General features: G+C 37.7%; 1 protein-coding gene across 1 annotated transcript in view; it reads right to left on the reverse strand.

Annotated features, from left to right (window-relative positions):
• LOC131237396 (exocyst complex component SEC5A-like) overlaps positions 1-17,547 on the reverse strand; it is a 140,597-nt gene extending 123,050 nt beyond the window's left edge. Inside the window, exons 1-7 of the mRNA XM_058235131.1 lie at positions 17,118-17,547; positions 14,684-14,832; positions 9,526-9,632; positions 4,000-4,194; positions 2,403-2,530; positions 2,135-2,293; positions 1,699-1,803 (exon numbers count right to left, since the gene is read on the reverse strand). Of these exons, the coding sequence (XP_058091114.1) occupies positions 1,699-1,803; positions 2,135-2,293; positions 2,403-2,530; positions 4,000-4,194; positions 9,526-9,632; positions 14,684-14,832; positions 17,118-17,450 (1,176 nt within the window). The 5' untranslated portion in view covers positions 17,451-17,547. The remainder of the gene's footprint in view (positions 1-1,698; positions 1,804-2,134; positions 2,294-2,402; positions 2,531-3,999; positions 4,195-9,525; positions 9,633-14,683; positions 14,833-17,117) is intronic.
• Positions 17,548-19,853: the final 2,306 nt, after the last annotated feature.

Consider the following 19,853-nt stretch of genomic DNA (forward strand, 5'->3'; position numbering starts at 1 on the left):
CTATGGGGACACGTTTTGGAGGTGAGCCAGGAGGGACACAAGCTCCCTCCAGCTCACTATCCAAGAGGTTCCTCTTGCGAGGGGGCATCCAACACACCGAAGAGCTGCTATAAGAGAAACTATCTGCCATTTTCAGCTCTTCCAAAGTCACAAGACTAGCCAAGCTAGGGAAGTCAATGTGCAAAGGATAGTCGTCGAATCAAGAGTCCTTCCAAAAACTGATTCTAGCACCATTGCCTAAGGAGAAAGAGACTCCTTCCCAAAACACTCCTCTTAGTGCCTGTTTGGTTTTCCAATTACACCGAATCACAAAGAAATGGACAAGAGTACACCCATAAGAATGACAGAGTAGAGAGGGAGAAATAACTTTATTGATGTCAAACTTCTATACAATATTTAAGAAAAACTCAAAAAAATATTTGAATGATTAAACTCCTACAGCACCCACCGAAAAAAAAAAAAACTAAGAGATTGATTTCAAATTAATCATAATTTATTTCAAATCAATTTAATTTACCTAAGGTGATAAAAGCCTAATAATAGTAAAAGAAAATATAGAAAATAATCCTAATTACATCTCTAAATCAACCCCTCATATCTTCAATCACATCTTTAAATCAACTCTCCTTTTTTTAAATAAATATAAAAAAAAAAAAAAAAAAATCAACTCTCATATCTTCCAAAAATAGCAAATTGCAATCCTTGATTTAGGCCCCCATATCTATAAATAAACAATTCAAAAATTCAGCACACGTTGAGCCCTATAGTGGGCTGCGGGGCCTACATTATTGTTGGGCCCTACAATGGGCCTAGGTGGTCAGTGAGCCTAAGTGGCCCTCGGGCCCGCACCATTGACTTCAACATATTTCGCATCCGCTACTCTACAATGCAACAAACGCATTCGAAGAGGTCTTTAGTTTCCATGGCCCATCTTGGATGTTTTGAAATCAAATTTGTTACTGACTAGAAAAGAGGTCTTACTCTCCCGTGGTCCCACCAAAAGAGGGGGGTCTTATTTCAGACCAAGTATCTTCCCAGAATCTAATTCATGGACCATCTCCAATTCTAGATACTCCTTCAGCAAAATGCTCTTCTACACTGAAAATTGCTTCCATACTCCCAAGATTCTATATAGGACATTGCTCAAGTATAGCACCCAATATTTTTGTTGACTTGTGCCCAATTGTGGAAGTTAAAAATATAGTCGTCCTTCTAAACGGCAGCGTTCAAGGTAAGATGCAGTCATATAGTTTTAATGTCATCAATCATACAGCAACAAGGTATATGTATGCTCTTCTCATTATTTGGTTCTTGTAGTGCTTAAATGCATCTTACTTAACAGGAAGAAGGAACACCATCCACTGAAATGGACGCTACTAAAAGAATGCACGTATTACCAGAATGACTCCTTTATGAGTTGGAGTGGTAAGACCTTCCTACACTGCAAGAAGGTTGGAGGTTCAAACCATAGATACTGTGAGATTTTCCTATCAAAAGCAAAATACATATATTTGGTAGGAACTCAAATTTGAAAACACAAGGCATTTAATGAATCGAGGAACTGATAAATGACACTATGAATACAAACTAAAGACAATCTGCATCCTTCATGATAAAGTTTAGTCTTATTTTGTATGTTGATTCACAATGCTTCCCTAGTCTTGAGAAATTAAAGTGGAATAAGAAAGAATTCAATACCTCCGCTAGGTCTATCTGTGGATCTTCCATTGACTTGTAAAGTGTGCCCTTGAACGCCTGCATCACTTTTTCTGCCTCCTCAAGTACACGTTTTAATATTCCCACCTAAGAATGGACCAAAAGAATCTCAACTATCTCAAAACCCACTGATTTCCCAAAAAAAAAACAAAAAAAAAAAACCTATGCTGACATTAGGTCAGAATATGGGCAGGGCCTGGCCCGAGCAGAATCAAAATTTCGAAAAGGCCCATCCTGACAAGCATGGGTTGATCAATTAAAAATCTAGGACCAAACCAAGCCAGGCCATGCCGTTCGCAGCCCTACCAAAACCCTTGTAAAGATCATGCATCAAAATTAACAATGATCAGACCAGCATCCAAAACAATGCCTATGCATAGACCCTTGAGGCTTATAAAAGGAGAGACATTTTACATACATGAGAAGGAAGAACAATAGACTTTGCTTTCCTGTATTCCCTAACGGCCAGATCAAATTCACCCTTACTGATGCTCCCACGAATTGCACTCGGCAAGTTGAATAGTGTTCGGAACCTCTGAAGCATCCCTTGGACAGACCTGATCTTTTCAGCTTGCACCTGCATTTATTTTTTGAGGAGAATATATTACCTGAATCCCAAGCATAAACCCCGAGAACCATGGATGCTAAACAAATTAAAACTAAAAAAACAAAAGGATTTTGGCAACCTGTCTTTCAAATAGAGGCTCAAAAGCACTATTTGCTAATGAACTGATGTTGTGCATAGAATGGTGCAAGTAAGCAGTCCCTGCACCTTCAGGATCGTCCTCTATCCTCTTTAGTTTTGACTCGATATCTGCAAAAGATTTAAAATTCACTTACAAGAATAACAGGAACAGAAAATCCTCCAACTGGTTGTGCACAAGTGATGCACAAAGAGATTAGAGAAGAGACTATTAAATAAAACACAATAACATGAAGGTGAAGAAGAAGATACAACAAGGGAGGTGGGTGTGCACAAAATAGACCAAAATTTTTATGAAAAACAAAAGCAAGAGGTATGAAACAGTGCTTGACCCAAGAATATGTAAAAATTGCTCAGCTATTCAGTCTATACTCATGGACAAAGGTTCAATGACGCAAAAACCTTCCCCAATGGATGGACTAGGTACTAAAAACCTTCCAATGGAGAAAAAAAAACACAACCATTGAATTGGTAACAAGTAGGAAGCAATAGTCCAAATTCAACCCAGAAATGTCAAATATTTGATGGCCAGATATTCCAAGGCAGGAGATATATAAACAGTTTGAATAGCCAAACTATGACTGACAACCCTGAACAAACTGTACATATCTTTTGGTTGAGCATTGTACATTGCCTTCAGAACCAACTTAGATACAATCAGTGTTCGAAGCATCGATATCACTACAAGTTTCGCTGGCCAGGGATATGGAAACAATATCGATATCGCTGATAACTGGAAATGCGGGGAAACATGGGGAAAACGGTGGAATTTTTAGCAAAACTTCAGGAGATGTTTAAATGTACATATTTTCATATTTAGGAATTTTTTTTTTAAAAAAAAAATTTGTAAAAAGAATGCATACATAACAAGTTTCCATTTAATGAGGCTTTAAAAGCATGTGTTGTTGTAAGAAATCAGTCCAACCATCCCATCTGGCCTATTTAACCATCCAAACATCCATCGATATTGCAAAATATCAACAACACATGATATTTCACCAAGAAATCATCAACGATTGGAAAGGAAATAGGAGATTGTGGTCTCCATATCGCACATGTTACGATATCGATAATATCAAAATATTATCAATATTATCAATGACAAATTGAACACTAACCATGTGCCCATGAAAAAAAAATAAAATGAAATAATGTTTTTTCTAATATACAAAATTTTAATGATATCAATTCACTAGCGATATTATTGAAATATCGTCGATACACTTATGATACAAGCATTACTTAGAATTTACATAGTCAAAAATATTGGTGATACATTGGCGATATTAATGCAATGGTAATACAAGCGACACCTAGAACTTACGTAGTTGAAAATATTGGCGATTACATTAGCGATATTGATACGTTGGCGATACTTAATGATACATTGCTAATACCTGGAATTTTTTACACTACCAATGTTATCAGTATCGCTACCGGTGTTATCAGTATCGCTGAGCTGGAGATAAAGATAATATCGGAGATATTTCAATAATATCGGAGATAATTCCAACACTGCATACAATAACATCTGAAATTTTAATATCAGATAAGCTAGGTTAGATAAAATTGTAGCATACCATCAATTGTGGTTTTGCAAGAGACAAAACAGTCAAAATTTTCTTTTACTAATTGCTTTTTTTGTTTAGTCTTTCCTTCAAGATCCGTCTTCAAAGAGAGTGCACCATACTCTAAATCTGCCGTGCACGTGTATTGGTGTACCCGGGACAGGAATAACTTTGCATCAAATTTGTCAGAGAAGTACATAAATTTTTCTGCAACAAGAAAAAAATTAGGCTGATGTCAAAATTGGGCATTTAAATAGATCCAATGTTATGTCTCCAAGTCTCCAAGAGATTCAAAAGATAGCCACTGGCTGTAATGAAACCCTGAAAGTTCAAGAGGAATATCTTACAAACCAGAAAATTACATTTCCTAAGAAATTTGCATAAGAAAGGAAACAGTCGAATTAAAAATTTTAGCAGAACCAAAAAACTTGAACATGATAATGATATTAAGTGGGAAGCAAAGAGGATTTCCAATACTAACTGAAAATGTTTCATCACATTCCAATGCCCCAAGGCCCCCAAAACCATTGTCAAAACACCATACTATGAAGAAAGGGCAACAAAATATATTTCTCTCATAATGGAACTCCCACAAAATGCAAATGTTAAACTCTATACCAAACACGAAACATCAACACAAAGATATACACATACACTAGATGGCGAGCTGAGTAGCTCCGGGAGAGAGCACTTCGAAAATCAAGAATATCATAACCAGTAGAGTTCAAGCTTACTTCTACCAGGTCAAACGGCACAATCAAATGGTTTGCTGAAGGGTTCCTTTGATAAATGCATGCAAATATTTTCATTGGTTAGTATTACATTACTATATTGGATTTTTTTTCTCCATGAAATCTTTGGTATGTGTAAACAAACTAGCAATATTCTCTGGTCATCAGCCAACTGTAATCAAAGTGAAGATCCCAAAGTTATTAACCAATTCACTCATTCCGTGTGTAATTTGGCAGGAGACTAGATAGATCATCATCAGGAATTTAGGGAAAATCTCGGGTTTGCCACATATCCAGATCAGGTAGGATTGGTGCTAGAAGCTTCCCAAGATTTGAAATTTTTTAATTCAGAACTAAAAGTACAATTAAAGGATAAAATATTACATACTATGTAAAGGTAATGGCAACGGGCCCAATCTTAGGCTCAAACCCATGAGCCAGGCCTATGTCCATAACTTGCATGCTGCCCAAGTCCCTAGGGCCATAGGATACTAAGTCATTACAGAGAGTGTGACTTGAGAAAGGTGAAATCCATGGGAACAAATGGAGGTGATTTCCAACAACAAAGTGGCATTGATGGGATAATTCTAAGCATTCAATCAATGGTTAGGAAAATAGATGGTTCATATTGTTATAATAGAGAAACTTTCAATCATATATCTTGACCATCCACCTGTGGGGCCCACCTCTAATTTCCTTCTAAATACCACTCTATTATGATGATCCTGACCATTGCATCACTGGTTAGGTTATGGATGGATCATATTTATTATATAGAAGAGTTCCTATCTATGATCTGGACCAGTCATCAAGTGGGGCCTACTTTTTGTTGTCGATCCCTTCCAAAAGATCATTTTGATTTGATGATTCAAACCATCTGATCAATTACTAAGAAATTAATGTCATATCTATTTTACCATAGAAACATCTAATCGTTGTCCATCATGTGAGCCAAATCACCCATCCCTCTTGTACATGATCTGGTCTGTCCACCATGTAGGATCAACCATTGATTGCTCATCCCTCTTAAAAGTTACTTTGATTAGATAATTTTAACCATTTGATCAATGACTATGGAGATGGATGACCCATATAGATTATAGTAGAGAAGTCTTGATCACCGAGCTAGACTGTATAGTCTCCCTACCTTTGATTGCTCATCCCTCTTAAGAGTTACTTTGATCAGATGATCCTAATCACCTAATCAATGGCTGGGAAGATGGACGATCTATATTGATTAATGTCATATCTATTTAATCATTTATAAGCACCTTAGGATGGCATAGCCTTACCATTAATGGCAAGGTTCAAACGAGGAAAGGCTTAGGGTGGATACCTAGGCAAACAGAGACAAGGAAGAGCATAGTAATTGACGACATGCTTCAGGGAGTTGAAAACAAGCATAGATCTAGAGATTCCCGAATAAGTCAACCTTTCGAATTGCTACGAATCCATTGGCAAGCAAGGGACAACCTAGCGAATTGAAACATCTTAGTAGCCAAAGGAATAAAAAGCAAAAGCAATTCCCATAGTAGCAACGAGTGAAATGGGAGCAACCTAAATCGTGAAAATAGGATCGTGGGAGAGCAATATAAGCGTTGTGCTACAAGGCGAAGCAGTAGAGGGATGCTCCCTGGATGGGTAGAGTCCAGTAGCCGAAAGCACCACTTCTTCGAGAATGAAAAAAAAAATCGATCTACTTTCATTTGGTATTTCGGCCTAAATTCTTTTACCCCTCGCTACTCAATCAAATCCTCTTTATTGATGATTGAATCCACCTCTATGGCCTCATATTTAATTATTCCTGAACCGCTTCTCCAATATTGGGGATCGTCAAAATAAGCAAGAATATTATTTCTACATAAAATGCCATTTATTGGCATTCAAATCGAGATACCAGAACGGCACAGTAGTAGATAGTATTAGATGAAAGAAACAGAACAAACAATAGTTGTAACAATCAATATTAGATCCAAAAGTTCCTTCTTGACCTCACTACAAGGATCGGACTAAACGCTACAATATGGAAAGACAAAATGTAAAACCTAAAAGGAGAATAGAAATTGCAAGTTTTAAAATTGAGTTAGACTCGAAATAAAGGTTTTATTTCTTTGAGAGATCATGAGATACTTTTTTTCTTCTCATTCGAGAAATTATGTGCAATTAACTAACCTACTACTAAATCCAGTTAAAGTAAAAGGTGTTATCAAGTCGTTTGTTCCAGAATGGATTAGAACCAATTAAAAAAGAAATGATCAAAATGGAAATTATTTTCAAATCCAATTCTTTTATTCTATAGTTACTCAGGTCCATTTGTTGATTTCGACCATCCATGACATGGGGCCCATCATTGATTCCCATCCCTCCACTTTGATATAATGATCTTGACTATTTGATCAATAGATAGGAAATGGACAGTCCATATCTATTACACTAGGAAATGTCATATTTGTGATCTGGACCCTCCATCATCTAGGGCCCACCTTTCATTGCCAATCTATCCTAAAAATTACTTTGATAAGATGATCCTAGCCGTTGATCAACAACTAGGAAATGAATTATCCATATTTATTATACCAAATAAAGGTTAAATAATATATACATAAGATTGTGGTAGATAACCTAAGATTGTGCATATGGAGTCTACATAAGATTGTGCATCACTCTAAAAAATACTTTGATGGGATGATGCAGTGCTAACCATCTAAGAAATGGCTCAAAAACTTGATGGCCCATATTATTGTACACAATGTTTTAAATATCGTTATCGTGTAATATATCGCACCCTTGGGATACAGATACATATCAATTACCACATGGGATATATCAGTTGTATCGCGTAATGTATCATTGTTGTTGGGAAACATGAGAACATTGGGAAATTGGTTGAAATTTTCAATGAAACTTCATGGATTGTTGAAAAAGACATCAATACACACTTAGACATCATAACACTACAAAAAAAAATGTGCACATGATAGGGGTTTCCTTTGTATGGAGTCCTAATATATGCCTTGTCCAACTAAACTGATGCAAGTATATTCAAAGTTTATTCATATAATTTATAAATGTAAGAAGACATGTATGGAAACACAAGCAACATTCAAAAGCAAAAGAAGAATCACTAGATCAAGTTACATACATGTTTGATTTTGTATTTGGATACAAAGATTGCAACTAATTTGCAAGAAATTGAGAAATTTTGATTTTTCTCAATTTTTTGCAACTTGGCCCATCTCCCTAAATCTCGAAATCGAAGTTCCAAATTCATTATTTTCATGGAAAACATGAAGAATCATAGATTTGTAACCATTTGACACTGATTTAACGTGATTTACAACAAAAAACTTAGTTGGAAATTGAAAATGTTCATCAAATTGAATAGGTGGGATATATCGGCACTATCTATGCATTTCGTATCGCACAGGTGGGATACAAGTTATATCGTGGGATATATCGGCCAATATCGTCAATATTTAAAACATTGATTGTACATAGCCATCGGAGCAATGGTTATAAAATGGACATTTTGAGGAGGATGGGGGAAATTCTCAAGCATGACCATTGGAAGCCCTTGATTTCCCAACTTCATGAATTGGGGACTATGAAATTTTATTTTTAATTACCAAGTTTATAATTGATGCCCTTTTCACTGATTGTTGTGAATCTATCAATTAAGACTAATTCAAACACATTAATCACATAAGTTATGAATTTCACAATAAGAAATTTGCCAAAATCATGAATTTGATGTGCATCCAAATATGCCCTTAGAAGTATGACATCTTTGATCGATTGGTGTGACTCCAATAATCCAATATTGAATTTGAGGTCTATGGTAAGAATTTGAGGAACTAGTTAAGGCTTTGCCTATTATCCTTTTTCTTATTCTTGCCTACTCTAAAAATATTGACGACTACATAAATACCTCTTGACTCTTGTTCAACCAATCCTGACCTCAAACCTCCCTTAGTTTCAAATACATTCTTTGTTCTAACATAAGAACCTGTTAAACAACATTTTCAGCTAGTGTGTTTCATAGTTCTTGTCAATGATACCACAAAAATATACTCTATGTAAGCTTCTGAATAGATAGATAAAGATAGCGCTATTTTCATATTCTCATAGTTTAGTATTAAAAATAGATAGAGATACTACGAAAGGGATTTTAAATAACTTGGCTAGCAAGAGATGTCTCCATTGCGGCTGCTATTGATTACACAAGAAGCTTAGGCCTGCATACAATTTCTTGATGTGACATTCAAAATGAAGTACACGTCACAAAGTATCCACTAACCCTCAAGGTGGAAAAAAAATGGCAGTAGTCCAGCAACATCAAACAGGGTCTCATATCATGTCAAACATTACCATGAAAATAGTGCGAAAAGCCCTCTAAGGGTGTGAATGACTCCAAACGGTTGCTAGTTTTGAGGAATATGATGACAACCCTATTTGCAAAATGCATAAAATCATTGTTGAGAATGCATGGACATATCAAAGATATCAGATTCAAAAACTCAGGAAATATGCACCATTCTACATTAAGTTCTACATTACCATGACGTGACAATATGCAACCATGTAAATAGGAAAAACTTACGGTCCAAAAGAGAAGTATATGAAACCTTTAGTTGAACAAGATCAGCTATGTAAATTCCAACAATGAAGCTTGTTTCATTTGAAGACAATTTAAAGGTATACAAGGAGCCAAAACACAGCCCCAACATCATTGGGTCCAAAATAAAATACAACATGTGAAGCGCCATTATACATAACAAAGAATCAGAAGGAACTAAAACTAGAATACCGCGGCTGCTTGCATCTAGAGTATCTTTATCAGGCTTGCCCCCAAAATGAGCTGGAGAGCTGTCTGGAGCATCAGTAATCAACATTAACGACCTGCTACTTATGATCCTGCAAATACATAACATTAAGTTACAGATTTGTACAAATGAATGATAAAAAAATCACAATATACGGGATAGTCCTCAACATGGTTAAGAAAGGCCTTTCAACACAAGTTTCAACCTTGTCAAGCATATTGTAATAAGTTCGTATCAGATGTTCTAACGGTGCAACAGTTATAACATGGCTTGCTTTACATGCATAAAAATATTATAAAGAGTGGACAAAAGAAACCAAAATACTATCTGAAGTCTCAAAAAATTTTAAGAAAAAAATAATAATAATAATTTAAGTAGTTTACGTCAAGGTAGTACCTCTAATGCTAATGTATGTTTCCTTGATGACGAATGTGAAGATTGTCACTTTCACATATGAACCACCTCCTATGATTAGAAGCTACACTCTTCCACTAACACTGAAAGTTATTAGACTTTTCCCTAGTATATCATCTGTGACGCCCCGGTCCCTGCTCCAATGTGGGCGGGGCTGGATGCCTGGGCGAGCTACCGCGCTGAGCGAGCTATTGTTGCAGGTGACTGTGGACGGAACTCTGTTCCACATCGCTTGGGCAGTCGTTCGAAGTCCTGGCTATATGTGAAGGCTCTCCCTTAACTGTTGTGACGCGTTTTAAAGTCGTGCGGGGGAGACCCCAAAGCGGACAATATTACAACGGTGGGGCAGGTCATCTCCTCATCCACATTAGGTAGTATGCAAGATGACAAAATAAATACGTACATTGACAAAGGTCGCATTGCCAAATCACAGAAAAAAATCTGTTTCTAACATGATAGCAGCCATTAGGACATTCCAATTGCCAACCCTAGTCCTATTTGCTGACATTCCCAATAATTTATAGTTGTTCTCTAGATAATTCATTAACTAAGATTCAGTCCAACAAACCATGATGCTGGAGTCGACCATAATCAAAGTTTCCCTCATATCCAAAGCCACCTTTGATCTTTACAGAACATGACCAAACCATCTCAATCTGAAGACTCCTAAGCTGCTTTCGATGACCTCGTTTTCAATTCTATCCTTTCTTTTCCTCCCACACATCTATCTCAAATATCACCATCTACTCACATCATCTAATAATGGCTAGGGCCCTAGGGGTGCAAATGTGTCGGGTCAAGGGAAATCCCAGACTTGACTCACGTAATGGGTCTGCATGTTGGCCCTAAACCTGACCACTTAAAATCGAGGTCAAATCTGGGTTGGATCTTTCTATCATTCCTTTATGGTGATTCCATGTCAAGCACATCGAAGACTACTGCTGCATGCTCCAGTGAGGTGTGGTATTTTAACTCAGCACAAAGGGTGAACATCGAATTTCGTGATAACTTTGAGTGCCATCTTTGTAGTTTGCTCTCTTAAGTATCGAACTGGTCTTTTGTCATGAGGCCATTTTTATAATTTGGTGAAAGTTTCTAGGAAGTGGCAAAGTTGTCATTTTGTTGGTTCTTGAAATGACCTAGAGTGTATGTAGAAAATTCCTATGCCTTTTTTTTTTTTTTTGGTCTTTTTAATTTTCTATCAAATTTGTTAGCAAGCAAAAGGAAACAAAGAAAAAAGAAGAAATACAACTTGGGGGAAGGTGACAACTGACAAAGCACCACTTGCTCAAAATAACAAAGACTCCCCGCCACTCACTCTAAAAGTCCCCAACAGAAAAATCATCATCATTATCATCTAAGCCTCTTCCCAATAACTTGGTGTTGGATGCATGAATCTTATTATGCAATTCCGCTCTATCAAGGGCCATACCTTCAGTTAGACTATAGGTCATCGAATCTTTTCTTATTACCTCTATTCACTTCCTTTTGGGTTTTCCTCTTGCCCTTTTAGAACCTTCAACTTGTACCCACTTTCTCCTAACTAGCACAGTTCTTGGTCCTCGTTGCACACAACCAAACCATCTAAGGCTACTTTCCCTCATCTTATTACCCATTAGTGCTACTTGTAAGTTCTCTCAAACACATTCATTTCTAATTCTATCCTTCCTTGTCTTGCCACTCATCCATCTCAACATCCTCATTTCATGGAAACTCATTCTATGAACCTGTTGTTCCTTAACTACCCACCATTTTGTCCTATGAAGCGCAGCTGGTCTTATAGCTATCCTATAAAATTTCCCTTTCAATTTGAGTGGTATGCGGCAATTACATAAAACTCCAGAAGCTTTTCTCAATTGAAAATTGAAGACACCTAAAGAAAAAGGGGGGAAAAAAAAGAAAAAAGAAAAAGAATCCCCAACTGAAAAATGAAGTCAACTATTTCAAGACTTTACTCAAGTTACCAACAATCACTTCTCTCCTAAAAACACCTCAAGAGTTGAGCTTGATTTATCCTAGAACAATATTATTGTGCTCATTTCTGAAGATCAATAGGCAACAAGAAAGGCTAATTCCACAAAACCTTTCTCTTTGAGCCTTCAAATCCTTCATTCCAAGCCTGGAAGAAGTCCTCGATTGGCCTTGGCACATCCCACTCAATTGTGAGAAGACCAGAGAACTTGCAAGGGATATGCAGGTGGAAGCATAAATGTGACAAAAGAAGGAGGTAAACTGACATCAGCGCCAGGGGAAGCAAACCCTTTGCGCCTGTTTATTTTTCTTAGAAAAGTCCTAGAAAATGTTTTCCTTTGCATTTGAAACTGTTTGGATTCCAATCCCACAAAGGGAAACCTTTTTTCCCTTCAAAATTGCTATTTAAAACGTCACATCAAGGCAAACTCTTTTCCCTCTGTTTGACTTTTTGAAAAAGGTTGCACTCCCTTGCCGAAGAGGTGAAACTTGAAAGCAAATACAAACACTTTGCTGCACCTTTCACTGCTTCCCAAACAGGTGCCAATGTCTTGTTGATGCAAACTGCTTACATTCCCCAGTTTGCATTTTATACAAACAGGCTCTAAGAGGAAAAGGTACAATGCACAAATAAGTGGTTCACCGATTCTACATCTATCACATTCATGCTATGTACATTAGGAATTCTCATTTGTCTCTCCTCAAATGATTGCTAGCCACATGCATGCCATAATTTTTCTCAGGGGTGGGGTGCCTCATTCATCCAAACCGCCCATCATGTAGAGCCCACCTTTGAGTGCCTATCCCTGTCGACAAAATAGAAGATGGACGCTGGAAGATTTGAATATGTGAGTCATGTGAGACAATTGGAGATGGGTGGTGGCACATGTGTTTAACTCTTTAGAAATTATTTTTCCTCCAATTGTGGGAAAATGTCTTTTTTAGGGAGAGAGGAGGGAAATTGAATTTGTGGATATTCCAACACAAGGAGGAAGTGAGAAATGTTGTTTCCCACCAATTCTCACAAAAGTCTTCACAAACAATAGAAAAATAGTTTCATGGGAAATGGTGATTCCTTTCCATGAATCCAAACGGGTCTTAAGCTGATTTCGACCAATCCTTTTCAATCGTTTGGAGCGAAGAGAATTTGGGTGGGGAAATTGAGATGGAAGAGCGAAGACGGATCTGAATCCAATTAGTAAGTTTCTTTTATTTAAAGTGGTTTTTCTTGTTTAAATGGTTTTAAATCGGTGGAACCAACTTAGTAATCCATTATTTTGAATATTTTTCATGTCTGAGGCATAGCCGCACAGGTGCAATGAAGGCAGAGGTATATTTTTACTTCGTTTTGGCTTTTGAATATATTGGTTGCATTTTTATACTTATCATGTATGATTTACAAATGATATAAACTCATTTTGGATATAATTGCATAACTTCTGACAAACAGCGCATAGTTTAGGACCCTATATAAAGGAAACTTATTATTTGTACTTGTTTATTGTGATTGTTTGAGTTCTAATGTGTAGTAATGTTTTTTTTTAATGTCTCTTGAAGTTTCATTGAAAATTTCAATCAATTTCCTACTGTTTCCCAAAAACAATGATACATTCCGCGATATATGTGAAGATTTCCCACACAATACCAATATGTTTCCATGCCCCAAGGGTGCGGTAAATGCATCAATACCGATATTTAAATCATTGATCCTAACCATCTTATCAATTGCTAGGAGAATGGAAGATCCATATTGATTATACTAGAAAAGGTTTGTTTATTGATCCCGTCCATCATGTGTGGTGGCCCATTCCTCTCAAAAGTCACTTTGACTAGGTGATCCTAATTCCTAACCACCAAATCAATGGCTAGGTGAATAGTCGATATTGATTATCATAACCACTTTAATTAATCCCTCTTATGAATCACTTTGATCAATCCCTCATATAAATCGCTTTGATCAAATGATCTTAACCATAGGACAGTAGAAGGAACAAAATGGGAAAGAAATAATTTGCTTTAAGAAAGGAAAACAACAGGGTGGAGAAGTTAAGAAAGTTACATGAATTTTCCAAGAAAAACTATTTTCTTTGAAATGGATTCTTTGTAACCTTTATCTCCCAAAGTAGTAAAGTGAAATTTTCATGGAAAATGGATCCTTCATAAATGCCTTTCAAGGCTCCCAAACAAGCCCTAGATGGATAAAAGGAAGCATCCATACCTTAGCAATTGCATGAAGTTTGAAAACAAACAAACACTTTAAAAAAAAATTAAAAAAAAAAAAAGGAAAAACTCTTCAAAGACATACTTCATGGTCAGAAAAATGCTTCTGTTCAAAGACATACAAAAGGACCCATCTATGAGAAGCGGAGAATTAACAAGACACCAATCTATTACGAAAATAATGTAGAAGTTAAAATCTAGCAAACTACAAACTCAAGTCTTATGCTCGAATTACTCAAGAATCTACATCTACACATTATAAGTTTTTTTATACCTTACATGTAATATAACTTTCTGACATCTGATTGAACAAACAACAAAAAGTTAAAACAAAGAAGAAAAGAAGAATACATGAAAATAGAAAATGATATACATTGTCACCATCACAAAGCAAAAAAATGCAAGTGACTCTAAATTTAAAAGATGTCACCAATAGTTTTGTACAAAAATGTAATGGGAAGTGATCACGAAAACCATTAACCATCAACATGCATGCAAAAGCATAGGGAACACATTAGCCATAATAGAGAAGTGTACCCTAATCCTAGTGGATCAACGAATTCCATGCCTCGAGGTAATGATTGTAAGTTGGAAAGCCCCTTTTTTCCCTGTGGTCCCTTCTTGCCAGAGTTTAGGACAACTGGTGCTACTCTTGTCTCTCGCATTTCACGTACTCTGCGACCAAGCTGTTAACGAAAACATTATTAACTGAACTTTCACAATATCAACAATAAATCAAGATAAAATCATAAAAGTGTAACTAGCTACTTAATAAGTGAAAAAAAGAGGTTAATGTTTAAAGAACTTTCAAGCAAGAGAGAGGATCAATTGTTATGTCTAAAATAGAAGAGAAACAGTGTCACTCGTTATTGGGCAAGAGGTTACGCAAAATAGAATCTGAGGTGTAAAGATTGAGAAACAATGGAAATTGTTGTCATTTGGCCATCTAAAGATATTTAGCGGGTGCCAAATGGCTGTTTGACTATTGAGTAGAAAACTTCTGAGTTAGTTTAGAGAGAGAATTTCTATCGTGCAAATGGAGAATATCTTATTCTCTTCTTTTACTATCTACCTACCCTATGTGCATACCCTGCATGGATTGGGCACTTTTGTGGCATTACAATGGCCTCACGTGGGCTAGAACATAGTGAACATTCTTATTGTCAGTAACTGCTCATAACAAACATCCATGGAGTGTTTGTTGTGCATACTAGTTGTCTTTGACAATTGCATGTAAAAACAGTCAGTAGCGCTTATCAGGTTAAACTTATTCAACGATCCTTCTCCAGTAGAGGGAGACTCACGGAGTGTTCTCTTGGTCTTCCCAGAAAAATAAGGAGCCATGGTAACTGTCCTTTATGGTTAATGAGATTGGTGAGCTAACTTCTCCATTATAAGCTTCTTTTAACCTCATTCCCAGAAAGGCCAATTATTTTTATTCTAGGCTCAACAGAGAAGGGGTTTCCTATTCATGTTATATGTTGATCTTTTTCAATTGGAAAAAAAAAAAACAACTTGTTGACTGAAAAAATTTATTAAAAAAAAAAAAAAAAACAGATCTTTGCTCATTATGGTTCAAGAGAAGCCAAGGCTACAAATGGAGCTCCCATTTTTCAGTTTAGTCTTTTGGGTGTGCCGAGTTTGGAAATGAAATTGACTTCCATGCGATGGTTCATGGATATGGTGCACAAGTGTAGGTGATGTTCTCAAAATTTGCCACTATTTCCTCTGGAAAACAAAGTATGCTTAAGATACTAGTTGAGGTATTTGGTTGTTCTAGCCATGAAAATCTGCCTTGTAGCAACAGTACAGCTGACCTCAAGCAATTAAGGGAGACTTGGTGTCAGTTGGGCTGCCAGTCATCGAACATTTGCCTGGCAAAATGCATACAGCCAACCCCAAATAGCTTGGACAAGGCAATGATGAGTTGATGACAATGGTGATCTTTTTTCTTCTCCCTTTTCTTTTTTTTTTTTTGATTTTTTAACTTATAATAAAGGGAAGGAAAAAAATTAACAGTAGTATGACTAGTACATAACGATATCTTGAATCTTGGAGAGAGATTTCTTAAAAGTGCGGCCCACCTAAGTGTAATCCAAACCATTCATCAGCAGGCCCCAACAAAGGAACAGAATGGACCAAAGATCTCCTCATCAGCAATTTTAGAAATCTTAATTTATGGCCATTGCATAAGGACATCTTACCATATTTCTAACCATACTTTGGCAGATGAACAATCAAACAACTAGGATAACCCTACATCGGCAACATCGACAATGAGGCCCACAAGACGAACAGTCCTGATCACCGTAAAGGCCCAGAGCCATGGGACATCAGAAAGCTAATTCCAGATGTCCAATCTTCAAGTGCCAACCACAACCCCACTCATCAGGTGAGCAACACAGTCATGTTGAACGTAGATGGTTATCATTTTCAAACCGTCCATTTCTCCATACATGTCTAGCCCATCTGACCAATGGAACAACCAGATTTGCGGGGCTACGGAACCTTCACCATCACGGAAACCCCATGAATGTCCTTGATCCTGCACACATGTGCCAAATTCACACATATAGCGTGTGAGGATGAAGAATCTGGAAATAGCATTCCTCTTTGATAATTGCATCGTGATTTTCTACACTTAAACAGAGACAGAGAGAGTCAAAAGAGAAGAGGAGAGAGACGAGGCAATTAAGGCAACGAGAGACTGAATATGTGATTAGCAGCAAACCTGACAGCATGCATGAGATCAAAGGCTATTCATCAGGTGGGGCCCACAAAGAACGCGGCCAGGTGCAATAATCAGGCGGACAGCACGCATATGAGGAAAAAGAAATATGTGGGTGTAACAAAGAAACGTTCTACATTCAATCAGCAAATGAGGCCCACCTGACGAATAGACCATCTCGATCTTCATCCAAGCACATGAAACAGAACGGACAGCTGAATTTCGTTCATAAGAAGCGCATACCTCAGTCTCATCGACCCGCTTCCAACAACTGGGCTCATCGTCAGTCGCACCACGATCATCGTCCCTCTCTCCACCTCCACCTTTCCTTGAGGCCGGCCCACGACCGCGATTGTTCCTGGCTGCATTGTCCTTGGAAGACTGATCCTCGTCACCAGATGAGATGCTGAGGATCTCCAAATCGGAATCATCGTCGTTGTCGGCCCCACCGCGGGAAGGCTTCTTGTTCTTCCTACCGTCGTTGAGAAAGGGAGGAGGTGGTGGCCTCGCAGCAGTTCGGTCTTGCTCTCGCAGAGCCCTCTGCAACAGCTCGTCATCCTCACTATCGCTCGACATTTCCTCTTTCTCTCGGATCCGATGTCGTTGTTTTGAAAGAAGAGAGGAGGGCGTTTTTTAAGGAGAATTTTATAAACAACCTACCTCCTTATATACAATTTACATTCCGGTACCGTTTTCAAGAAACTGATTGCGTCCTGCTCCCGCCCAGATGGACTTGGTCCAAGCAGGGGTTCTATGGGGCCCACCATGATGTGTGGGTTTTATCCACGCCGTCCGTTTATTTTTTCTGGTCATTCTAAGATAATAGCCTAAAACTGATTAAAATCCAAGGCTCAAAGGGACCACGCAATGGGAATTGAACGCCCACCATTAAAAATTTCCTAGGGCCGTTGAAGTTTTGAATCAAGTTGACATTTGTGTTTTCCCTTCGTCCACGTCTATGTGACCTTTTGAACAGGTTTGATCGGAAATAAGCATTATAGTGGGCCCTATATAAGGTTTCAACGGTGGGCGTTATTACACATGTGGTGTCGTCCACTTGAACTTTTAATCTGCCTTAGTTTTGCGCCCTAATATTTAAAAGAGCTGGAAATTTTGATGGACAGCATGGATAAACCCATACACCATGTTTGGCCTACTGAACGCCTACCAGGACCGACTCCCTTGAGATCCCTTTTCAAAAGTTCCTCATTAATCGAATTTTTCACTAATTTCGGTCATAAACATGACCCAGCAAATGAGCGAGCCCAAAATGTTTGCGTGAAATCCACCCCCAGCCATTATGTGTTTCAACCATGTTAGGCTAAAAACCAAACATCATCTCCATATGTGGTTAAAATGGACACATGATTGAAAACAGTGTATAGGATAACACTCGCCTTCTAGACTGTTTTTATCCGTGTGGCCCACATGAATCACAGCTGGTATAATTGTTGGGGCATGAACCTAAATTTTTATATAGAATATAATGGTTAAAGTGGATTTCGTATAATTATTGCAGTGCAATGTAAAAATCAAGTGTAGTCGTCTCTCACAACTAATTTTTTTGGTGTGGCCAAAAAAATTACCTATCAGATTTTTTTTCTCTATGAATAATATGGAGTAAATATCTAATGATAGGAGTGGATATTACATCCACATCACTGTAAGCCCATCAAAATCAAGAGCAAGCTCCCATATAATTTCTTTTTACTTTTTTCCCAATATAATCTATTTGTACCATTAAAGAGGGATAAGAGACTTATTTTTTATAGGACTAATATGATGTACATATAAAATCCACTTTGCATTATGCACGTAATGCCAGTTTAGCTCATGTCCAAAAAATGAGGCTGACTTGTAATTTAGGAAGGCAACACCAAAGAAAAAAGTTGTGAGATATGTATGTTGTTGCTCAAATGTGATCGACCATATTCCACCTCCTGCAAGCCGCTGAGTATTTGCGAATTAATAGAGAACAAGTAGACACTAGGGATGCTGATTGTAGCCGAGAACCCTCCAATGCCTAAGTCTGGTGGACTCATAGTAGGCGCAATAGAATCGGGATAGTTGTGTGTACATTTTTCTTTAAAATGATGATATATTTATAGCTGCTCTTAAGCAATTTATGTATCCAATTAGATATGTAAGATCTGGAGGGGCCCATATTAGGATGGAAATATGCTCTCAAATATTTCTCCGATTATGCCTTAATTAGCGTGTTTTTTGGCTTAGACTTCGCTAGGGAGTCCTCCCTATATACGGTGCAGGATTCTCTTTGGATGTTTCTATTACGAGCTCAAGGTCGGCATTCTAGGTCGAGGTCAGCATCCGACCTTGAGGTCGGCATTGGAGATCAAGGTCGTCATCTAAGGTTGAGGTTGCCGTCTGAAGTCGGTAGGTTTGTTAATTAGTCTTGTTTCCAAACTGGTTTAATTGTTTCAGCTCGGTCACCAAGTCTTCTTGCTTGGCTCATCTTCTCTAGCCTTTTGGTAGTTCAGAGAGTTTGTTTTGATGGTCTTGTTGTCATGTGTCTCATACATTAAGTTAGCTCGATTTTATCTATAACAGTTGCCCCCTACTTCCAAGTTTCATGTTCGTGAGCTCAGGAAGTAAACAAATTTAAACTGATGTATGAGTGGAAAGTTTTAATCTTCTAACTTGAGGGGGTTAGCTCATTCCATGAGTATTCCTCGATTTTGTCTCCTAGTAGTTAATGCAAGAATTGAAAAGAGACAATGCGTGCTGTTATAATCGAGGAGGATATTATAACAGTGGCTCCGTACAAGGAGATGTGCACAGGGTGGCGAGCGCCACTTCATCTCTGGGCAACTCATAGGAGGACACCTATCTCTACCTCATTAATGCGGGCTGAGAGTGAACCCCGAGCTACCACGTGGGGGAGATCATGCATCGAGGTGTCTATTAGCGTCTCAGCAATTAATGCCTTTCTTTCGAGATTTTATAAACAAGGGTTTTCCC

Source organism: Magnolia sinica, chromosome 2 (genome assembly GCF_029962835.1).
Source record: "Magnolia sinica isolate HGM2019 chromosome 2, MsV1, whole genome shotgun sequence".
In the NCBI taxonomy this organism is placed as follows: Eukaryota; Viridiplantae; Streptophyta; class Magnoliopsida; order Magnoliales; family Magnoliaceae; genus Magnolia; species Magnolia sinica.